General features: G+C 39.4%; 1 protein-coding gene across 17 annotated transcripts in view; it reads left to right on the top strand.

The window, feature by feature from the left end:
* Positions 1–17,349, top strand: part of plekha7b (pleckstrin homology domain containing, family A member 7b) — an 80,355-nt gene that overhangs the window by 29,834 nt on the left and 33,172 nt on the right. For 14 of the 17 annotated variants that reach the window (XM_082506663.1, XM_082506662.1, XM_082506661.1 and 11 more), the window contains 5 exons: positions 7,284–7,367; positions 12,691–12,802; positions 13,753–13,857; positions 14,259–14,331; positions 14,748–14,848. In XM_082506663.1, the coding sequence (XP_082362789.1) occupies positions 7,284–7,367; positions 12,691–12,802; positions 13,753–13,857; positions 14,259–14,331; positions 14,748–14,848 (475 nt within the window). Of the gene's footprint in view, positions 1–2,719; positions 2,840–3,469; positions 3,580–4,226; positions 4,432–7,283; positions 7,368–12,690; positions 12,803–13,752; positions 13,858–14,258; positions 14,332–14,747; positions 14,849–17,349 lie in introns of those variants that run through there. The other 3 variants (XM_082506657.1, XM_082506654.1, XM_082506655.1) reach the window with 3 other exon arrangements.

Genomic DNA, 17,349 nt, shown 5'->3' with positions numbered 1-17,349 from the left:
AAACAATTAGCTGTTGCCAGACTTGTTTTGCAACAGCATGACCAAAGGACAATTGTGACTCCAATGAAATGTGCTGCGTCAGAACTGCACATGCTTTGAATGTTAATAAGACAACACTTCTTTCATTTACTGCCAACCCTTTTGTTTGACTGATGTTCAGACACTGGCAAGTCTGTGCACCTGTTTTTGAGCCACATTGGGCCCGTTTGAGCCTGTCTTTGTCCAGTGCTACTTGAATAGTGTTTTTTTTTCTTTTCTGGATGACTGTGCTCCATTAAGTAAAGCTTGGACCAAGATTTTCCTATTTCATTTATTCCATCTTAGAGACACAGCTGTCCTTCAGCTGCAATCATTGTGTCATGCTACCAGTTCAGCTTGGTGTTGCTGCTGTTGAAAACAATGTAGTTGATGATGAATGAGTGCAGTGATGGGGAAAATCCAGTTATTCAGTGTGAAGCTCGTATCCCTCATTTCCATACTGAACTGCAGTTGAATCTCCCGATAGCTTTTTGGGAGAGACTGCCCAGATAATTCTTCCACAAATGTCAGGGAAATGATGCTGAGCGAGGCTGCTGCAGTCCTCTTCTATGAAACTGATAACGCTCAGTCAACATTCAGAAATCCTGCTGCTGAATGCTTATCTCCTTAATGGCTCCCTGTGCACAAACCACTATTATTAAGGCTTAATTATTTTTGCCTCCTATGCTATGGGGTGTTTTCTGGAGGTCCACGATATCTCCCTTATGATGTAATGTCCCGTCGCACTCTGTAACACGCTCTCGTTGCATGGGTGGGGTATTACACGCATAGACATGAGTATTATTACAGACTTCGTTAACAGCTTGTGGCACCTCATTTGGCTTGTCATGTGTGCATATCTCCAGCACATCTTTGATTTGCTTTTATCTCATTCTTTTGAAGCTGCACACTAACATGATACTGTACATTCATTACCGCTAATTGCACTGGTCTGGAAATTAAATCAGCAGCCCAGCTCAATTAAATGATTGCTGTTATCTTGTGATTCATTTCACAACATTGATTTGTAGTTTTTATTTCTCTCAGAGGTCAAATGCAGCAGATGATTTATGTAAGCACACTGGTTCAAGGGACAGATTTCTGTGCAGCTGCTGTTGCTGTCAGTGCATCTTCTTGACTCAGTGGACGCCTTAACAACCACAAGACTTCCAGTGTTTCAGAGTTGTGTAAGACAGAAAAATTAGGCTGATACTATGTTTGTCCTACGGTACTCAAAGTCAACTATACAAGGCCCACGTAGTTCTCCACTGCACTCCACCTTCGCTATAAGGATGAGAATCACTGGTGAGTTTCTGTGGGCATCTATCTAATGTAGCTTACCAACAAAATCATGGAGGCACTCCCTTGTGGTGCTATTTGGTATTGCAACGGAAACATAAACTTTTATTACAAAGTTGTTTTGTAATTGCCAGCAGTTACTGTAAAATATAAAAAATATTACATTATACATATTTTGTTGACTGGACACAGAATGAGATGTTAGGATGGTTGCCAAGTAGACTACAAAAGTTACTACAAGTATAACAGGCCCTTTATACTTTCTGTTCTCGCCCTTGCAAGCGGCACCACACATCAAAAATAATATCTCATCAATTTTGTCTAAGCAGCATCACCTATTGTTCAGGGAATACTGCTCTGAGTGCTCACACCTTCAGTGTTGGTCATCACTATATCTGTGCATCACCATCAAACCTTCATACCCAAAGTACTTTTTATTTTTTATCAACAAGTTGTGGCAGCTGCACTAGTCTTCATTGTGTACTTTTTCCTGTGGCTGTTGCCCCCATCGGTTCTGCAGGAACTGAAGCCGTGGTACCCACCATACTAAAAACAAATAAATAAATAAATACCATCACATTTTCAGTATATTGTATAGATACAGTATAGTATGTAAAAGTATCTAAAAGTATGGGATTAGGAAGTCTATCTGTCAACTGGGCAAAAACCCCACCCCAAACCAAACATGTTCACAAGTCACCCAATTCTAACTTATAGTTTGGCACATTTTTTTTAATGCCACTTGGTATTTGAATATTTATAGAATAATATACATCTGCCACTCAAATTTGCCAGATAACTCTTGGATTTGTTGTTCTGTTGATTCCAAATGGATCTGGGAAAAAATATGACTTTTCAAAATGTATCAAACCAGTCTGTCTTACAATTCATTTATAATTAATGAGTTAGTTCCATCATGTATACACTTTCTCATTGCTTCACTGAAAAGCAAACTGAAGTCTTTTTTTGTCACGGTTCTGGGTCTTTCTGACCCAGCTTTTTGAGTTCTTGTGTTTTTTTTATATTATGGTTTATGTTTTGAGTCCTTTGTTGTACTGTGTTTGTTGTTTCTTTAGGTTTCAGTTATGGTTATCATAGGTTTATTTCTTAGGTTTTGTAATATGGCTTCCCTGTGTTCCATGTTGCGTCTACTATGGCTTTCTGTACCATGTTTCAGGTTCCTATGTTCTGTCTCTCCAGTTGCTGTTAAGTTTACATGTCTAGAGTTCAGTCAGTGTGTTTCCTGTTTTACTTTGAAGGTCCGTGTCTCATGTCAGTGTTTCTAGTTTTGCTTCCCTTGTCTCGTCCAGCCTGATTACTCCCAGCTGTGCTCTCCTTCTGTGTCTCATTCCCTCGTTATCCCTCAGTATATTTAAGCCCTGTGTTTCTCTTTGTCAGTGTTGTAGTCTCCCTCATGGCTGTGTTTCCCTGTGTGTCAGTTTATCCATGTCCCAGTTTAGTTTTGTTATATTTTTTGTGCCATTCTGCAATAAAGCAGCTTTTTGAGTTTAATTCCTGCGTGGTGAGTTTTGCGTTTGGGTCCTTCTCCTGCCTGCACACAGCCGAAACATGACATTTTTACTAACTTCAACAATCCTTGGTTGTCTGTTGGATTTAATATATTCCATAGGCCTACAGTATGTTGGTACCACTTGGGTTACTGGATTACTTTTTAATTCCCTCTTAGCATAGATCAATACTGCTGTTAAACCAGCATCAAAAGGAGACACTCTGAGGTTTAACCCCAGTTTAAACACTCTAGTTTTTCTTGTGTTTTTTGTCATCATAGTTATTTTAACAGTCCCAGCTTAAAGCAGTTCACTGACTGCACAACAGATGTTTTCCAAAACTGATGTTGTTGCCGTGGTGGCTGTGAGCATGTTTAGCTGACTTCACGGCGTACAGTTTATTATATGAACTTTAAATGTGTAAACAACGGTTCTGAAAAAGTGTAAATAAAACAATAATGCAATCATGTGTAAATCTCATAAACCTAGATTTTATTCACAATAGAACAGGAAACATCTCATATGTTCGAACTGAGAAATTTTATTATAAGCAACCACACATGTAAAGAAGGCTGTAAAAGCTGAAGGAACATTTTTCAACTAACACTGTTTCCTCTGCACTAAAGAGAAGGAACCATCAGGTTTGGTATCAGCGCTCAGTTTAAAAGCCTGCATCTCTGATGGTAAAGGGGTTCACTGGTGCCTCTGAGATTGGCAGCATGCACATCTGGAAAGCCACCATCAATGCTAAAAGGTATATACAGGCTTTAGAAGACATGGTGCAGTTTAAACATTTGGGTTTCTTTTAGCTTGTGTTTTGAATTAAATATGGGTTGATGAGACTTGTATATTGCTGGTTTCTGTTTTTATTTACATTTTCCTTTCCAGTTCTTGAACTTGGAAATGGAAGAAACCATTAGTATGAAAGAACAGGAATAACCTGGCCAATCAAAGCTTGTGATCTGTGAGAAAATTGCTGTCAAGTTATTTTGGTGTCTCTACTTGCAGTGTTGTTACTTAGGGCATATCAGTAATGTATGAACCTGACAATGATTTACTAAAATAAATGAATAATGCATTTAAGAAATGATTAGGCGGCAACATCATGAAACTGGCAAAAACTCTGCCATGTCCAAAACAAAACAAAAAGACTGAATTGATGTCAAAGATAAATTATTCTCAGTTTAATAGCAGCCATAGGTATAGGGCTGCTGCATATATTTCCCTGAAAGAGATTTATGGAAGCAGAAAGCTCAATTCCAGGAAATAGGGAAAGAGAAACAGAGAGAGGAGCGAAGAGAAAATGGAAAGGGAGGAAGATCTGATAAGTAACTGAGGCATTCCCCTGATGGGAGGGAGATAGCTCTCTACCATCCACTCAGTAAGTGTGGGCTGAAACTCAGATAGCACGCTTAAGCAGGACAAAGTGGAGATGGAGAGCTCCCCCTTCAGCCTATATCCTGCTGGCTCCACTTTACTCTGCTCTTTGTGGATGTCAGCCTCTATGAAAGACCCTCTGCATCTTCCACCTGACACAGTGCCGAGAGGATAACCTGCCACCACGGCAAGTCCAGCGGCGTCATGATGATGCATGATCTCAAAACAGGTCAGACTGTTGCCATTATGTGTATTACATAGCAGTATATAGTGGTAGAGAGATATGTTCTCATAGTGGGAACAGTTTGCTTTTTCCCACTGGAGTTTGTTGTTCCTGAAAAAGTTCTATAAAGATTGTACAAGGAGTTTTCATTGTATTCTCATAGTGTGATTAATTTCTTACAGAAAAACCAGAGTAGTTAGAAACCTCAAGGTGTTTCTGTTGGTGTGAGAGAGTATTAGGTGCTCCGTCCACAGCGCCTTGCCCTTGGTACCCTTCTGTCTGGACCTAACCCATGTATTGGACAGGGATTAGGCTGAGCGTCTTGTTTTGCTGCAAAATATTGCATAGCGTGCCAGGGCTGAATCCAGTTGTTGCAGCAAAGAGAGACAGAGCATGCTCATAGGAACTGAGTTGCAGTGCTGCTGTTTCTGCACAAATTTCTCAGGGAAGGTTTTTGGTTCTCATGAAAAAAAACCAGACTGTCATTTGGTGTTCAGAGTTTGGCAACTGTATATCAAACTCATTTCAGTTCATATAAAAAGCTCCATTTGATGGTGTAAGGGTGTTTGCATTTGGGCAAACTAAACCAGTATTTTTACTTACAGCCCCCTTTTTTGTGGCTCAGCTTAAACTGACACAATGAGACATGCCTTCTTGAAGTTCACTGCAAGGAGAAACATCAATCATTCTTTGCTTTATCTGGTAAAACTCTTGACCCGATGGTTTTGAATGCTGAAATATGCAAGCCTTGAACTCCTGTCAGGATAATATATACTGCATAGTTATCAGATGATGCGTCCCTCACTGCTGTATTGCAACATTTGACTTCATAGGAGACAGAAACAACTGCAGGATGACTGAAAACACTGTCATCTTTTTAAAGTTTTGTTTTGCTCTTTGTGTTGACTTACAAAACTCTTTTAAACAAATCGTGCAACTAAATGAAACCTTCGGTGCTTCCCCACTACATAATTTAGATGGCTGTTCGGTAGCTCACGTACAGGACGTTTATTCCCCCGTCCTTTAAAAAAAAAAAAGCATCGTCACAAGCTTTCAAGGAAGCAAATTTTCTCCAAACAAATGGGCCCAGTGTGCTGCATTGTTGGTACATTAGCTGGGGATGCTTCAAATTCCGTGACAAATAGTTCAGAAGTAATGCGGCTAAAACAAAAGCCTCAAAGAATGCAGATTCCTAATTAACAGGGGAGCCTGGTGCAGTGCTGCTGCCTGTATGTGCCCAGTTCAGCTCAGCAAATTATGAGTGGTCAAATCTCTGCGTGTGCGAATGCATGGGTGTGCAAGTTTTTGTTTATCTATGGATATTTAAATGCTGAATTCAATGCAGGATACACGTGATCGTAAACATGCATTTTATATACCGTTTATACTTGAAGTCATGTTTTTACATCTGCAGAATTGGATTTTTTTTCCTGTGAACTTTGCTGAAATGTCGACTCATAAATCTTTCCAGCCTGCTCTGTTTGTTTCCTCCTCCCTTTGCTGCATGGTGATGCAGTGAAGAACCACTTTCTGTTTCTATCATTCTGCGTCTGTATGGTGCTGAAACTTAGCAGCTTTCCTTCAGAGCATTCACCCCCCTCCCCACCTCCCACTGCACTATAATCATTTATTTACTACTGGCACACTTTAAGTGAACATAGTGTAAACATTTTTTTATCTCAGCAATGTGTTTATCCGTGCCTGTGTGAGTGCTTATGAAAGTGTTTAGCTTCTGCATAGCAGTATTTACCCTGTGAGCGCACAGTATTTTTCAGCTTCAGTGCTGTTAACGATGACAGTGACGATTAAAGGAAACAAAAGAGAGACAGTGAGAGAAGAATTTAATAAATCACTAGTAAAGAGTATCAACTTAAAAGGATTATTTGTTTGTTTAACCCATCATTGCTCCCAGCCTTTTTGTCTTTTGCTTGAATGAAACCATTTCTTTAAGTTGCCAGAGTCGAGACTTCAAACCTGAAATTGCATCTATGATAGCAATATATCAAATGCAATGCAAATTGCTCACCGACATTTTTTTTTGTAATATTCCAACATAAAATTGTTAAAAAAAATAAGGAAAAAGTTCAACGGAAAAGAGCGATAATGATAATGAGCAGTGGCAACCTGTCCTGGATAGGCAACAAGTGAGGTACTTTAGATAAATCCAGTGAATGAGTGAAACTAAAAATACCCCAATTATTAGTTTATAAGGATGGGCAATCAGACTTTAAAGCTTGTAAGAATGAAATCATCCATTGAGTAAACCTGCTGGAAACAGGTTTCAGGGCCTGCAGCGTGGCATTATATTTGTTTAGGCTTAGTTTGACACAGTTTGTTGAGTTTGTATTCAAGGAGGATTTGAAAAATATTTTTATTTTGGTGTAAAAAGTGATTATTACCATCATTGTTTAGTCACGTGTAATTATACAACAGACAACAAATAGAAACTTGTCGTGTCATGCTTTTCAGCCCTCTCGTCACCAGTAGCTGCTGTTTGCTATTCTTTCATGTGACAGTAACATGTGTTTATGCTCTAGTTAAAGCAATGAATGGCCCATCTAATTGAAATCAATAAAGCTTGGTGGGCTGGCTTACGGAGAATGCTGAGCCCTACACTCTGTGTAAAGCTATATGAGCCTTGGCTGGCTGCAGGGCTACTGAAGATTCTTTTTTTTGCTGTTGACTGAATCATCACTGTAAGCTTATGAACTTTATGTGATATTTTTACTCTCATCCAACAGACAGCTAGGAGTATAGAAACACAGGTGTGCAGGGAGTTGATCCAGAAGGAATATGATTAATGACTTGATACTCCTTTTCTTATTTCTCTTGGTGTTGTCTCTCCCTCTGTCCTGCAGCCACAACCTGAAGGCTACATCATTTCGGCATCCTGTGACTGGACAGATTTCCCCTGAAAACATAGATTACACACTACAAGACAGGTGAGCTGGCCTACCTTTTTTTAAGTGAATGATGTATATGACGCTCGCTTAAATATATAAGTTAGTTTACGAACCTGAGATGGGAGTCTTTAGTGTTACTCTCCTTGAAACATGCCACAGCAGGGGAGTGCGAGTGTCTATTCTCCACTAACAAGAAGATTAAAATTGGTTGATTTCCAGTTTGTTGTTTATTAGCAACATAACCAGCAGTCCTTGTCAGAACACAAAAGGATGGGCACTGTTGTATTTGAATAAACTGAATGCATTCATCACCATTACCATGGTATTTATAACACCATAATGGAATCTATGGCAATGACACAACACTCACATCTCGCTTTGATCATATTCATATCACGTCAGGAGCCATGAATCTGACTCATCAATCTGTTATGCTAACGCTGGCTGTATTATAACAGCGAGTTATTCCGGCCCACCTGGGCTGTTTCTCTCAATGCCGTTGACACCATAAAAGCAAGCTCCTGACTGTGTGCTCACTGAATTGTTGAGAACTGTTGATTGAAAGGAGGGATTTACTAGGCGGCAACATTACTATATTGTCATGGCACGATAGTCGGATTTATTTCCTTTTATGTCATTGTGTAAATCAAGCAAGGCATTAAAGCTACACAATTCAAGGCAGCAGGTGTCTGGTTGTATTTAAGCTGTCTGGTGTAAGATGATCGTGCATACCAAATATTCCACTATAACAGCACCATGGCGGGGCACAAGCATCTGTTAAAGCAATATAAAACTGATTAAAGTGATTCATATGCATCCTCCACTGTCATTCACTTGTTAAAACTCTCCATCATCCCTTGTTCAGTCCTGCTGAGACACGGATTTGTATACCATCAAAGGGGCTTTAACGCTATGGATGCCTCACTTGCATATTTTCAACAGTAACAAAATGCCACTTCTGATCTCTTTAAGCTCATAAAAGTAAGAATAACACCTGTTTTATGTCTGCTCTACAACAACATTACAAAGATGCCACGCAAGGGAAAACACAAGTTAAGAAAAGTCAGTCATAGCATATACACTAAGTGTACGGTAATTATTTTTATTACTATAAAAGACACTGACACAATTCATACATATGCCAGTCACTGTCTGTGTGAAGTGTTGAACTGAGCTGAGGGAAACATTGCACTCAAAGCAAAATGGATGCAGCACCACAGCTAAAATCAGTAAAAGGTAGAAAATAATAGTAAAGATAGTCTCGTACAAAAGTAATTTCAATTATATTTTACTTGCAAGGAGCCAGACTGTCATTCTACCTGTCATTTTTCAGAGGAATGTTTTTTGTTTTGTTGGTTAGTCACTTAACACTGACCTGTGAATGACTAACTCAAAGGATGAATCAGTGTTATGACAACTTTAAACGGTGTCTTTCTCAGGCTGTTGCACTTTTTTTTCTGTGTGTTTGTTGAATTTATGAAAAATGTCCAACAGTTTGAAGGCATAACGTTGTTTTTTTGCACCAACAAGGTGCTTAAAGATAAATTAGCCAAAAACTTGTCATATTTCTGCACAGTGTGGAGTGTGTCCTTACAAAAATCTGAGAAAACTGGACGAATAGAGGACAGAAGAAAAAGTGACAGCCCTACAAAACTATCTACAGCAGATGGGCAGTTCCCGAAGCCATTAGAAGTCCTTAAGGAACAGAACAAAAAAACTGAGCAAAGATCAGATATATATGGCTCTTCCGCTGATCCATCTACTGTTCACTGAAGCACCATCGGTAATGGTCTCAGTGGAAGGGTAGCTGTCAAGAAGCCATTCTTAAGGAAGGGAAATAGGGAGAAAAGGCTGATGTATGCCAAATTACACAAGAACTGTTCTGAAAATCAGTAGCAACAGGTCTGATGAAAAGATGACTCCACCAGTCCTTCAAATCGTTATCAGTATGTATGGATGAGGTCTGAAAAGAGGCATGAGCGGAGGCTCTGTCATAGTTTGGGGTTGCATTTGGTGTTGGGAATTATCAGATTTTGACTCAACATGCAGTGCTGTCTGGAAAGCATCTGATTGGCAAAAGATTTGTTTCTCAGCATGACAATGATTTTAAACACTGCCGGTGTGTATGCAGATAGGCAAACACACAATGGAACACTATCAGTCACAGACTGGCCTCCCCAGAGTGTGGACCTTAACGTTATTGAAGAAGTGTGAATCATGTTGAATGAGGCACTCAACATCCAAAGAAGAGCAAAGTTTGCCTGAGCCAGTTTAGGCAGTGTACCAAATATTTACTTTCAAGTTTCCTTAGAATTATACAGACTCTGTCTTTTATACTATGTTTCCAAATAGGCAACATATGAGCAGTGCATCAATTTAGAAGTAATAAAAGACTGCAAGATGATACAATTTAATATTTTAGTGAAACATCATTGGACACTTCATATCTGGTAAAAGCTGCATGTCTTAGACTTTATAACAGTGTGCAACACAAGCCGCCTGTAAACTCATCCACTTGTAAAACAGGAGTGAGTGCTCTTTCAGGCCTTTTCTGCTTTTCCTCTGGATCTACTTCTACCACATGCTTTTTTATCCTTGGTCGTTGCTTGCTGATAGCTAAATTTTATTTCTCCATTTCACAGCATGCTTAAATGTTGTTGCTGGTTTTTTTTGTTCATTAGTATGTTGACATTAGGGGTTCATTCTGCTTGTAATAATACTTTAATAGGAAGTGGGTTTCTTCCATTAATAATTGACTCACTTATTCCCTGGAGATATTGAGGACAGGCAGATCAGGAAAAGGAGCTTCATGAAGCCCGGTTCCACAGAAAGGTTGATCAGACTCTGCTTTACTGGCCTGAAGTGTCAGAGTTTGTCTAGATTATTCTACCAGGATCGAGTCATTGAGTCGCATGTACACTCACTGTCTAAAAAGATAAAAAAAAAACATCTAGTCTACCTCCATTTCCATCATAGCAGAAGAAGCAGGAAGACATGGAACTTAGCGACATTCCTACTTCGACACCACACTATGTGAAATATTGCTCCTCTCATCCACATGCCACTACAAATCTCCTGGGGAACTGCTCCAATGACAGTGGTGGTAAACAGTATGAAAACTTCACATAAAACAGCAGAGTCCCCTTGATAAGACAGAAACATCCTGTAAAACTGCTGGCAGCAGTCCAAGCTTGGAGTGAACTACTGTAAGTTGTGCTCCAGTTTGACTTTCCTTTTTCCCCCCCGCTTGTTCTACCTGTATGTTTTCTTGCTTTAGTCTCTGACAGATGCCTCAGTCTTACCTACTTTTCTCTAGATTGTGTGTATTGCGGCACACAAAGGGAAAATCAGCACAAGGATCTGCTCATAACCTATTTATTGAACAATGCAGGGGGAGTTAGGACATTGTCAGGTCACATTAGTTCCTGTTGGTAAATTAGGTTCGACTAAGCACAAACTACTAGGTTACATATATAGCACAGAGGTCACCTGACTACTCATTAGTTATTCCTTCAAGGACCTGACTGATATACCAACCAGTACCAATGTTTGGTCACATAGAAATCTGATATTCGAATATATCAGCCAATATTTATTTTCTTTTAGTGGACACGAATGTTTTTTTATGACTTGTTTGGCATCATACAGATGTCACAGAGAGGAAGAGTCCTAAATTAAGTGTTTAAAGCAATCAAAAACATTTGGATCATCAGGAATGCTTGAACACACACTGACCTCATTATCTGAAGCGAAAACAGGTAGGTCACCTTTAAACATGTCACTCTCACCATCAGTAAATTTGTACATTATTGTACTTTATTGAGCCCCGTGGGGAAATGCCCATTGAAGTTGAGATGCAGTACTTTTTGGCCAAAAATGATTGAAGTTTATTTTTTCTTTACTGGTTATTACAGTGTCCATAACCATAATGCCATCACATTGTTCTGTACTTCAGGTTAAAACGCTTCTCACATTAACTGAGTTCTCTGTTAAGAAGATCTGATGCAAGTCTTGGAAAAGCTATGATGTAACATCATGTAAGGAAATGTATCATTGCATTGCTGTTGGTGGCTCTAAGCGAACTAATGTTGAGGCTGCCGAATGTAATCTTTATTGTTTTACATCTCAGAAGCATCTCAATTCTGTTCTTTTTATTATCTTTGAGGTGCGTTGCATACAGTATACAAAAATGTCAGAAGCTTCACACAAAAGGCTGTAGATGCCATGTCGTTGGCCCCTATTTGTAATCTGTACTTTGACGTGATTTCTCTCCTCGGTTGTTTGCAATCAGTCAAAACTAATTAGACCGCAGTAGGTACGAGAGGAAACATTGTTGTTTCCTGGATGGAGAATATGGTAATGACACAGCAGGGAAGAGCTTGGGGCACTTGGGGTATGAAAGATGATCTTCTGTTTAAAAATCATTACAATAATTCAGAATGAGACTTTGGGAAATTTGTGCCAACAGTAAGTTATTCACTTGGCTCCTGGAGTTTTTAATGAATAAAAGAATTCTGCTTTAGAAATGTTAGTCTTTCTGTCCTAACATAGATATGCGCACACACACACACACACACACACACACACACACACACACACACACACACACACACAAATCAGCCCCCTATGAATAAGCTTTAACCTGTTTTCTGTCATGCCTTTAACTCTGTGATACAAGATTTTCTTCTTTATTTTCTTGATAATTTGCTGTTGGACTCAAATATTTGGTATTGTTGTTCAGCAACAGACGCTTGTACTTGCACACTATGGTTGGCCGCAGTCCAAAATACGCTGTTTAAAGTGTCTGAATAGCTTAAAGTGTGGTGCAAGCTATTTGTTATTTGACACCAGCTTGTCTCTGGCATGTGTGACTGTGTTAGTTCTTCACGTTCCCTTTCAATATGATGATGTCATGTGTGAGGTGGGAAGTAGATTCCTTGTAAGCTGTGCGTATGTGCCATTGTTATGATTTTGTCTTTTTAGTTTGTTTTGGCTTTTGTGTGTGTGTGTGTGTGTGTGTGTGTGTGTGTGTGCGTGCGCGCGCGTGTGTGTGTGTGCGTGCGCGCGTGTGTGTGTGTGTGCGTGCGCGCGTGTGTGCCACGAGGTGACTGCCAGGCCAAGTGTTACATGAGTTTTTCCTCACTGTTAACACATCCAGTGGAAAACCATTGGCTCTGACTGGTCTCACGTTGGTGTCAGGAAATAGTCATATCCTTTATATGTGAAAGCTCAGCAAAGGACTGCGCTCTGTTTTATTGCATGTTTGGAGCTTGTCAGAGGAGTTGAGAAGGAACAACACTGCCAGTGCTTTTCATCCTTTTTTGCATTCTGTTTTTCTTCCACGCTGTCGTCTCAAATGTAGGATAGAATCCCGTATGTCCAAGTCAGCGGCCAATCAGAGATCAGCCAACATGGTCACAGAGTCCTCCAAGGCTGTGACCTCAGCAGCAGTCGATGCTTCCTCAGGGTCAAAGGTGAGTCTCAGTGGTTCTCTGAGAAGCAAAGGCTTTAGATATACTGTAGAGCATGAACCAGTTAATGTATTACTGATCGAGATAACCTTTTGTTTTGAGTTTTAGTAAATTATGATGTTACAAATTTTAATACATTTGTTCAATTTGTCATAATATCAGGAGGTAGAACAGGTTGGCGGTTTAATGCCTTGCTCCTCCAGTCTGCATACCAAGTGTGAATGTCAGACTGAAAGTACTTAGATATAGTAAAAAGTGTATATGAATGGATGAATAAAACACAATGGATAACACGCTTTGAGTGCTAAAGCGCTATATAAGAACCAGTCCATTTTCTGTTATAGTCCAGAGATCAATTATCACATTGATTATGTGAGCCACAATTAACAGTCCAAATTTAACAAGTGTAACAAAATTTTATTTCCCCAGTTAACAAATGAGTCGACTACTATTAAGTTACAGTCAGAGAAGCTATATGTATTTAAGTTGAATAGTGCACCTCATTCATTTTGTTATTTTTTTGTTACCATGTATGTTTTTTATTTAGTGTCTTAAAAAGAAAATGATCACAAATCCTGATTTTTGTCTTTTTAAGCAACTCGTCAGCCAAACAGCCTCACATATTTACTGTATAAATGTACCTGAGAGACTGACTGACTTTGTCTAAAAATAAACTCTATTATAAGTGAACACGTGCGTCCACAGGAGTATACTTTTGGTATTTCCCTTTCTCGTTAAGGATGTTTAAAAAAGGAGCTTCCAGGAAAGAAGGCCATTTTATTATTTTAAAGGAAAAATGATTTTTCCTTTCTAAGTAACAAAATGATGCATTTGTTTTCTCTGTACTGTGTAGGCTAGCATCACGCAAAATGACTTTATATATGTTAATTTAAAATTGCCTCATGTTTTATTTTTATTTTGTTACTGATTATGTTTTTCTGTGGCTCCTGCAGGGCTCCAGAGGTACGGGGAAAGTACACAATTTTGGCAAAAGGGATCATGCTATTAAAAGAAACCTCAATATCCCAGTGGTGGTGAGAGGCTGGCTCTATAAACAGGTGAGGATATTCAGAGTGAGTCCGACAGGCAGATGTGTTATACAGGAGCACGTGTTAAAGACTGAGCAAATGTTTAAATGTGTCACGCAGTGAAATATCAGCCACAGGATTACCATCCTTCACTGTGTAAGAGGTGTAACTGTGCAGTATGGAAGCGATCTTTCTCTGTCCCTTAGCAGAACTTAAAAGCTCATATTGACCTTACAAAACCTTTAAATCTCACAATCCTTGGAAGTATAAAACTACAGTGCTGAATTAAATGTAGCAGCTGCAGCTTTCTGCCAAAGTAATCCTAATTAAAAAGCAGGTTATTCCCAAACTGCACTTTTTAATTAAAATATATTCCTGCAGGAGGATTTCTAAATATTGTTTGTATTGCGTTTCCCCCGATCCATTTCTAGGACAGCTCTGGAATGCGACTATGGAAACGGAAGTGGTTTGTTTTGTCCGACTACTGCTTGTTTTACTACAAAGGTAAGCGTACGAACAGTGCACTTGGTGAAGGGTTAACATGCAAACCTTTAGCGATCTCCTCTGCTGCCATTTTTGATTAATGACAGCCTGTAATTAGATATATGACATGCTTTTTCCACCAGCTTTTGCATCCTTATTACCTTGAGATCTCTTCTTGCGTTGCCATAGCATGTACCTTCTCTCCTTTATTAATAATACTGAATAATAGATAAGCCACATGCCCCATCATACCACATGCAGCCACATGCCCTTGCAGCATCTTGAGTCCTGCATGAGTTATGCCTCGCTAATTTTCCTGCTATTCATAAATCTGCAGTCATTTGTAAACATCGTAAAAGATATTGGCAGAATTAGATGTTGTTCTGAATGCAAGTAACAATGTTGTGTGTGTGTGTGTGTGTGTTCTGATTTCACAGACAGCCGAGAGGAAACAGTACTTGGCAGCATCCCTCTGCCCAGTTATGTCATTTCGCCAGTTGAGCCTGAGGACCACATAAACCGCAAATATGCTTTCAAGGTAACACTGAAGTGGCACTGAGTCAGATCTTTAAAAGAAGTTTTCATGTCTATGTGCGGATTTCAAAACTTCATCTGAGATTATTTATTGCTGCGCTGTTATTTGTTAACAATCCTTCCCCTCACTCTGCTCACTGCAACACAGAAAGGCTGTTTGTGTGCTGCCTGGTGCCCAGATCTCATTTTCATATCTCATTTTCATATATCCATATGTTTATTGTTATTTATCGAGTTATTGTTTTGATTAGGTATGACACTTCTATACTTCAGTATCTACCAAAATGTGTCTTTACAACAGAGCATCAAAAATAGTCAGATCATACAACTGTGGAAAGAAGTTTAAATACACTCATCATGAGCATGAATGCTGTGTTATTTTTTGTTCTTTTTATCGAATTGGCACAGGGTCAGAGGTATACATACAGGATCAAAGACACTGTTAAAAAAATTTAAGGGAACACATCTCAATGGGAAAAAAGTACTGCTGAATATCTATACTGATATGGACTGGCTAATGCATTAGGAATGAAAACATGGCATATCATTTGATGGAAATAAAAATGATCAACCTACAGAGGGCTGAATTTAAAGGCACCCAGAAAATGATGTGGCTGCTATACCATTTTGTCAGAATTCCATTGCAGCACCTAAAAATGGTGCTCAGTAGTTTGTATGAGTGTCTATATGCATGCCTGACAATGTTGGAGCATGCTCCTAGTAAGACATGGATGGTGTCCTGGGGGATCTCCTCCCAGATATGGACCGGGGCATCACTGAGCTCATGACAGTCTGAGCTCATCCTGATTGCAGTCAGGGTGCCGTTGCCTAACCTGTAGAGGTCTGTGTGTCCTTCCATGGATCCACCACTAAACCGGATAATTCTCATTGTCACTGTCTCACTGTTAACCTTCTACTGCACCTATTGTTCATTTCATTAACATCAAAGTAGCTGAAATTGATTAACAAACTCCTCTGCTACTTAACAAACCAGATCAATAGCCCACAAGTGTAATTGACTTGATGCTATACTTTGATTAAAAAGTGTTCCTTTATTTTTTTTTTGAGCAGTGTATATAGATGAACTCACTTAAATCTTTGTAAAGTTGTACTGAAGACTCTCCAGTATCTTCGGCGTTGACAAGGCCAACTTCTTGTTAGTGATCATGATTGAATACAACAGGTAGTTTCTCTTTGCAGGCATACAAGGATTTTTTACACCAATCATTGAATTAACCAATACTCAGAGCAATAGGAAAGTCCAAGGAACCCATTGAAGAGCTAAGAAGGAGAATTAGAGTAGATTTACACAAATTGAGAAGGCCTCTTGGAGCGATTTCTAAACAACTGTAGATTTAAAGATTATCAGTTCAAACAACTGTATTAGGAATCATTCAGATTTGTCAGCACTTTGCCAAATTGTGGAAGAAGACCCAAAGTGTCTAACCCTAAGATGAGAGGAAATTGGTTAAAATGTTCAGGAACAACCGAGGAACCACCAAGGCTCCAGTCTGCTATGAACTGGAAGATGCTGGAGCACCAGTGTCCACAGCAAGGGAAGTTTTACTGGGAGGGGTTGTGACCAAGCAAGAAGCCCCTGCTCCAAAACTGACAGCTGCAAACTCAATTGAAATTTGAAGATGTCTTTCTTCAGTCTTCTGGAGAAACGTGTTATGGTCAGACGAGACAAAGGTGGATTTATCTGGCCACAATGACGTTAGTATGTTTAGAGTTAATGGCGATGCTTTCAAATGTAAGAATACTGTACCATCTGTCGAGCATGGTGGTACCATCATGCTCTGTGGATGTTTTCCTGACAGTGGTACTCGCACATTGTACAAAGTGGATGAAATAATGATGAAGATGGAGTACCAAATTCTTCAACTTCACCTCAAATTCACAACTACTGGATACGATTCAAACGTGGTCAAATCTGTGTGTTCCAACAGGACAGTGATGCCAAACACACATCAAAACTGGTTTGGGGATGGATAAAGCAGGCTAATATTAAGCTTGAATGATGACCTTTCCAAGAGCCTCAATCCTATTTCTGGACTATGCTTAAAGGCCAAGTCTGTGCCAGGAAACCAATTAATTTAAGTGAACTCTACCAATTCTGCCAACAAGAGTGATCAAATATCCAGCCAGAATTATGCCAGAAGCTTGGTGATGGCCAAGACGTCTTATTGAGGTCCAACTTGCCAAGGGACATTTAACCAAACAGAGGGGGTATATGGATGTCTGTGCTTCTGTATGTATACTTTGATTCTGTGGATTGGAGAAAATCCAAAATACACTCAAACCTGTGCACCCAATTTCTGTTTTTTTTAAGTCATTAAATATGTATGCTGTACAATCTCTCCACCCTGGAAAAAGAACAGTTCAAAGACATCTTTAAAATTCCCCATGATATTCATGACCACAGCTGTAACTTCATTTATTAGTTGCTGAGTTGATATGAGACAGTTCTCAAAGTTCACCCATAAAAATCTATTTAAAGATTAC

Source organism: Aulonocara stuartgranti (genome assembly GCF_965226115.1).
Source record: "Aulonocara stuartgranti genome assembly, chromosome: 1".
Taxonomy (NCBI): Eukaryota; Metazoa; Chordata; class Actinopteri; order Cichliformes; family Cichlidae; genus Aulonocara; species Aulonocara stuartgranti.
Note: the sequence above shows the minus strand (reverse complement) of the source record. Positions and strands in the feature narration are given on the sequence as shown.